The sequence below is a fragment of the Calliopsis andreniformis genome, unplaced genomic scaffold, assembly GCF_051401765.1.
Source record: "Calliopsis andreniformis isolate RMS-2024a unplaced genomic scaffold, iyCalAndr_principal scaffold0158, whole genome shotgun sequence".
NCBI lineage: Eukaryota > Metazoa > Arthropoda > Insecta > Hymenoptera > Andrenidae > Calliopsis > Calliopsis andreniformis.
In genome coordinates this window covers 317-6980 of record NW_027480567.1, presented here as the reverse complement: position 1 = coordinate 6980, position 6664 = coordinate 317, and the positions used below count along the sequence as shown (strand labels likewise).

The window sequence follows — 6664 nt, the reverse complement described above, 5'->3', positions numbered from 1 at the left end:
GGACACCGAGGGTGGAGGGCCCCTGTACACTCCGGTGTAGATACGACGCCTGAATCCGGAACCTGCACGGCCAAGGGACGGGGACGGCCTCAGGGTCCCTCAGGTTTCCTCTATGGCCCTGAAACGTCGTGCGCGCTCGGAACGACGGCACCCGGAATTAGCGGTGATCGCAAATTCATGATATTTCTCCCCAGGAGGTGTCTCTCGGTATGTGTTTCGCAAGAGGGTCGTACGGTCCTTCTTTTCACTACTTTCGCTTACTTTGGCAAAACGGGGACGGCGCTATGCGCAACATCACAATAGAAACTTAACAAATTGTTTGATTTCATCCTACGCATTTGTGAGATAACGCGTTGGTGATACTGTACGCTGCGCAATGGGACCACGTTGATTTCAAGAAAGGAATGTGTTATATTAACAAGTCGATCGCGTTGCCGAAAGGGATATTTAATTTCATAAACTCAAAGGCCAGGATTACGTTCGATTAGGGAAATTCCCCAAATTGCATTATTGCATTGCATTATCGAGAGGCAAATCAACCGAGTTGTATGTATAAAAAGAAATTTAATTTTTTATATTTTCGATACGTAACACCAACAAGCGATTTATTACACTCCAAGCACATAATGCGATTGATTTAATACCAAAACCCTCTTCTGCCTCTGCTGTTTTTTCTTCCTTAGTAAAACCTCCAATAATAACACACCTTCTTTAACTACATTTATATTACACCAATTAACATATGTTCAAAAAAATCAAACTGCAAAACCACATTTTACACTAACTTTTATTATTAACTTAATTCTGTTGAAAATAACTGCAAGTGTTAAACTTAAGCTTTTGTCTTTCATTGTACACTACTCACCATAAGCACTGGCGCCTAATCCTAAGCCTGTTATTGCTTGCGACGCTACAGTACTACTTAAACTAACAAAAGGGTAAGTTTCGTGGTCGATATCTAAAAATGTGCTTTAGGCACCTTCAAATATTATTTTGTTACCTTCTTTCACAAAGTCATTTAACATCTTCCACACAGGTCTTTTATAGGAAACAAATTTTTTTTGAAGTCCCTTGAATTTCTTTTAATATTTCTTCTTTTTTGCCACCTGGTAGTCTAGGCCTTTTCTGATAACGTTATGGTAATACAGAAGAGATCCGCTCTTTTATTGAGCTCATCTGCGTTTTCTAAATCACAAAGGCGTGTAACTGTCCTTCCAACTTTATCTTCATAACATGGTCCTATCCCTTTGTTTGTTGTGCCAATTTTGTGATTTCCATTTAAATCTTCAAACAGCTTTTCCTTGTCCTTATGTACGTTAAGTATTAATGGACAGCTCTCGGATACCATCAAGTTGGTATAGCTTGCGTCTACTCCTTCAACATTCAATGACTCAACTTCAGAGGTTAGAGCATGTGAATCAAGAACAATAACGCTTCCTATGATGGATATTTTGCCCGTTCTCAAAATAGCAGAGGATAGTAAATATAATTTATAAACCTCATTGTCTATTACTATAGTGTGCCCTGCACTATTTCCTCCCTGAAATCTCACAACTACTTCTGCATTCTCAGGAAGATAATCTACTACTTTACCCTTGCCTTTATCACCCCATTACAGACCAACAATTATAATGTTATTCATCATTATTTTCTAAATTAATGTACAAATATTAATGCAGTACGCTACAAATGGAAAGAGAAATCTTCGCGTTTCCTGCTCCTCCTAAATAAAGAAACATACTGTCGATTTACTTAGTATATTACCAAATTTTCATCATTATGTGATACACCTTCCAACATATTTACAGTAAGGTTGTTAGAATTCCTTAAAGGAAGTGATCTAACTGGGGTCCGGTCAAGGTGAGACTGAAGGTATAGAAAGAAACCAGTACACTCGATTAAATTTGAGTCGGCCCTTGCAAGGGCATAGCTAGGACGTTTATTTTAATCTTTTTGTCGTAGGGTATGGGGGCTTCTCTGATCCTCGGCGGCTCCTGGTGGTTGGCGGTGGATCGGAGGGCCTGGTCCTGTGACGCTGGTCAGCGACGCTGGCGACTGGAAAAGAAAATAGCGGCAGAACCGCAACGGCAAACAAGAGTGTAAGTCAAGCTATACCGAATATTCCCGACTCCTGGCTGTGACAACAAGCCTGTATGGAGGGGATAGCAATACCTTGCCTGTAACGCGAAGGTAATGCAGTGGATTGTATGGTCGACTCTCCTTTACAATTAAACGGGGTCGTCGACCGGCGAATGCGTAGAGAGGAGGAATCTCTTCTCTGCGTCTTATACATCTTATAAAAAGGTATACGTCGGGTGAATCCCTGCGAGAGCAGAGATTCGCGAGCGGAGAGGTGCACTGTTCCTAGCTGGTGCCAGGCTCAGAGGTTAGTGACAGCCAGAGGCTCTGCGACGCAGTTCACCACACCGTGTGCATCTATTCGTCACACGGGGGTTGCTTCTAAACGGGTAGTACAGCGCGAGTAACGCAGAGGTGATAAGCACTTACGTTTACTCTATCTGGATTTACCCGTCAACCAATGCATCTGAGTAGTGGACTCAATGCTCTTCCGGCGATAAGCAAGCTCAAGGAATCGAGAAGATCACCGATTCGAAGAGTGTATTCAATCGCTAGAGCAATCTCTTTTTTGCAAGCTGATTCGTCTGCCGCACGTATAATACGTGTTAACCGAACAGGTGAATAGATTAAGCCGCAAGAGAAAATCGTTCGGTCAGTGAGGATTCTGCTCTTCGAGTACTTCGAGCTTGTTGGAGAAACCAAGAAGCTCTGTTCCAAGTAATCTCGAAATGGCTATACTTCTACTACTCGAACTGTTCCCTGTCAGAGACTGGAATCACTGGAACAAGACTGACTGCTAGACTTGCGCGTGTCTCCGCGAATGCGCGGAATACGCTAATTAGCCGCTACGCGGCGCTCGCTAATCATACTGTGTCCTTTTTTAATATTCGACAACTTTCTCTCTCTCTCTCTCTTTCAGGCTCGACGCTCCCACTCGACGGCGAGCCTGAAATTCGAACAGCTGACACAGGTCGTTCACCTGTTCGAGTTCAACTGTAATTATCTAAAAATGAGTCCCTCTTCAAATTCACCGTGTTTGTTATTAGCGACACTGAATCTCCAACCGAAGGCGACCTTCGGTTGGGCACGTAGATCAACATACAACGGGTTTTCGCGAACGAGATACAGTTCATTATATTAACATTTTTTAAACAATTATACTGGACCCAGAAAATGGAATAATAGCCAGCAACATCAGTGCTTTATATATGCTCTCGTCGTATACACCTATAACATGTTTGTCCAGAAGAACAATTCCTAAAACAAACAGTAGCCAAAATACGTACTTTGCTTTATAGTGATCAAAGCAAGCTTCCAATCTACTTTAAAGCTTGTAATATTTGCAATGCTTACACCAAGTAGCATCGTCCCTAATGTGACAAATGTACTTCTAATATTCGTCATAACATCTGTTAAAAAAGTAGGTATTTTATATATGATATATACTTAGAAAGAAGCCCAGAAACATCGCATAAAGCGAAGGAAGTTCGAACAACATTAATATGCATTCTTTTGCAGGTATAAATACAGTTTTCAGATATGTAAAATCCTAAGCTCTTTTCAAACAACGCCATTGCCATATAACAAACAACATATACAGATTTTGAATCTTCATCAAACGAAGCCATGGCAATCGGCAGGACAAAATAACCCATACTTGTGCTGCCCCAGCTAAACGTTAATATGTTTCTCGTGTTATCCTTAAATAAAGAAGAAGAAAGATAATGATAAGGACACAGTGCTACCTACAGGACCATATCCAAAAATCGGCAGAGGCATTACTTTTAAATTATCTTCTGTATGAGAAACTCCATATAAAATCACTATTGGATTAGCTATATACAAGAGTAATTGAGATATAGCGTTTCTGTCAATTTTAAGACATTTTCCTTCTAAATAACCAATAAATATTGTAATATAAATAGGTAATATTTTTAGGAAAAAAGTAAGGAATATACTAGCCTATTGTGATAATTTTGACTGATAAAGTAATATTCGATCTTAAGGTATTATAAAAGTAATCAAAATTTATTTTCCAAATTATCCAGCTCACAGTTAATTAAAAAAGATTTACTTAGTGCCAAAATTCATTTTTACATTGGACTTAAGGATGACATTTTTGTGATAAAATTATGTTAAGTTTCTATAAAGCTTCTTGCATATTTTTGAATAATGATGAAAAATTAAACTGCTTGTGGTAATTTAGACGGACTGTTGAAAAATTAAGAGGAAATAAGTAAAGTTAGGACAGAGAGTAAGGGCATTAACATAGTTGTCATATTTTTCTTTAATTAACCCTAGTGGCCAATTTACCCACCATAACTTCACATGAGGTATTTCTAACCATTTTAATAACAGTAAAATATGTTCTTCCTTCAACGCTTTAAATGTGATGTTTTTATTCATTAATTAAAAATTGCAAATGTTACTACCCTTTTTATTAATCCTGTCTCTAATTGCTAAGTTCATTAAAATTGACATTTCCGTACCTAGTTTTTCCTTATATGGTGCGCTATTTTAACGTATCAGAAGGCACAATTCAATTAACTATTGCTTATAATTTCCTAGGCTTTTGCATAGGAGGGTTGTTTTTTGGTCCATTGTCTGAATGCTATGGCAGAAGAAGGATTATGATCATAGGTAACACTTTGTTATTAATCGGCGCTGTTGGTTGCGTTTTTGCAGCGTCGATTTTTTGGCTTTTAATATCTCGCTTTGTTCAGGGCATTGGTGTCAACACATTTGTAGTTGTGTTTGGAATCGCTGCAGGCAGCTATATTCTGTTCTTACAGTTGCCATGGTAATTGCGCCTGTGTTAGGCAGTTTCATCAATGAAATTGTAGGATAGTGTGGCAGTTATGTAAGTGTTGTGGTAATTTGTTTAATCTCTTGGGTTTTGCTGCTTTTTCTGTTACCAGAAGCAAAAAGGGATCGCGATGCTTTCAGTTTGAAAACAATAATGAAAGATTACAGAAAACTACTATCTACTCCGAAGTTTGTTACGTTGTCTTTGATGTCAAGCCTTTTTTCTGCTGCTTATATGTCATTCATCATTTGTGGACCTTTTCTGTATATGAAGACTTTTGGTTTATCTAGGACTATTTATGCACTGCATCAGGGTGCAATATTTTGGTGCTTCTCACTCATCAGTCTATTTGCTGGCAAAACCTTGCAGAAACTTCGAGCAATAAAGTGTGTAATTTCTGGTCCGAGCGTGGGTGCTATTGGGTCTCTATTGCTTGTAATATTCAGTATAATTGTACCCCACTCTTTCTATTCAGTAACATTGCCTATGGTTATTTTTTCTATCGGTTGTGCAATTTGCCAGCCAGTGATTTTTAATGCATCAATAAATGTTTTCCCTGAAATTAAAGGCACAGCTTCTTCTACAGTCTCGTTCATTAGAGCTTTTATCATGGCTATTTTTACCGGCTTAAAAAGCTACGTTTACAATGGTCAAGCAATTAGTGTCCTTGTGCTTGTTCTATCCGCGATAGTACTAAAACTTGTTTTTACTGCCTGTTTATTGTTTTTAAAAGATCCGGTATAACTATTGATCTTTTTACAGATGTGAGCGATTAACTTTCCCCGGCCAATCTTTCTGCCTCATTACCTGAAATTAATGCCTCAATAAATTCACCTAGTTCACATTCTTTTATAATCTGCTCTAGCCGATGTGAAGTTAGATTAATTCTGTGATCTGTTATTCTGGAGTGTGGAAAATAATATATTCTTATGCTCTCGGAACGATCACCAGAGCCAATCTGACTTTTTCTCAATGTTGACCTTTCCATTCCTTTTTCTTGTCTTTCAATTTCGTATAGACTTCCCCTCAATACTTTAAGCGATTTAGCTTCATTTTTGTGATGCGATTTTTCATCTTACTGTATTACAATTATCCCTGTTGGCAAGTGGGTGACCCTTACTGCGCTGTCAGTTGTATTCACTGATTGCCCTCCAGGACCACTGGATCTATAAACATCTATTCGTAAGTCTTTTTCTTCTATTTAAAAGTCAACTTCTTCTACCTCAGGTAATATCGCAAGAGTAGCGGCAGAAGTATGTAACCTTCCTGAGGATTCAGTTTCTGGCACTCACTGTACTCTGTGTGCTCCTGATTCAGATTTCAACCTTGCAAAGCTTCTGTTCCATTAATGAGTGCAAAAGCTTCCTTATGGCCACCTAAACCTGTATTAGAAATGGCTCGAACTTCCAATTCCTTCTTTCTGCATATTTTGGATACATACGAAATAACATTGCTGCAAATAATGCTCCTCCTTCTCCTCTTGTACCTGCCCTGATTTCCAATATTGCATTCCTTGAGTCATCTTAATTTTTAGGCAATAATGCTAACTTTAGTTTTCCTTGTACTTTGGGTAATAATACCTTGTGCTTTTCAAAAAATTCTTCTTTTGCTCACTCCTGTATATGAGTTTCGCTGCTTTCATCTTTCATTATTTCCTCTAAGTCTAAGATTTCCCCTTTCAGCATGTTATATTCATCAATTATTTTGATTACTGGCCTGAGCTCAGAGTATTCCGTTGAAAGGGTAACAAATTCATTTTAACTTAAATTGGTAGGGTTT

The 6664-nt window shown here is 38.5% G+C and overlaps 2 protein-coding genes across 2 annotated transcripts; one reads left to right on the top strand and one right to left on the bottom strand.

The window, feature by feature from the left end:
- The first annotated feature begins 4583 nt into the window (after positions 1-4583).
- Positions 4584-5661, top strand: LOC143187725 (putative transporter RBE_0856). Its single transcript, XM_076391944.1, has 5 exons — positions 4584-4719; positions 4765-4879; positions 4923-4951; positions 4998-5600; positions 5648-5661. The coding sequence occupies exons 1-5, from the start codon at positions 4584-4586 to the stop codon at positions 5659-5661; spliced, it is 897 nt and encodes a 298-aa protein (XP_076248059.1).
- LOC143187724 (peptide chain release factor 1-like) lies at positions 5658-6407 on the bottom strand. The gene is made up of 5 exons (XM_076391943.1): positions 6340-6407; positions 6242-6305; positions 6108-6193; positions 5965-6051; positions 5658-5904 (listed from the first exon to the last, which is right to left on the bottom strand). The coding sequence occupies exons 1-5, from the start codon at positions 6405-6407 to the stop codon at positions 5658-5660; spliced, it is 552 nt and encodes a 183-aa protein (XP_076248058.1).
- Between the last annotated feature and the right edge of the window lie 257 nt (positions 6408-6664).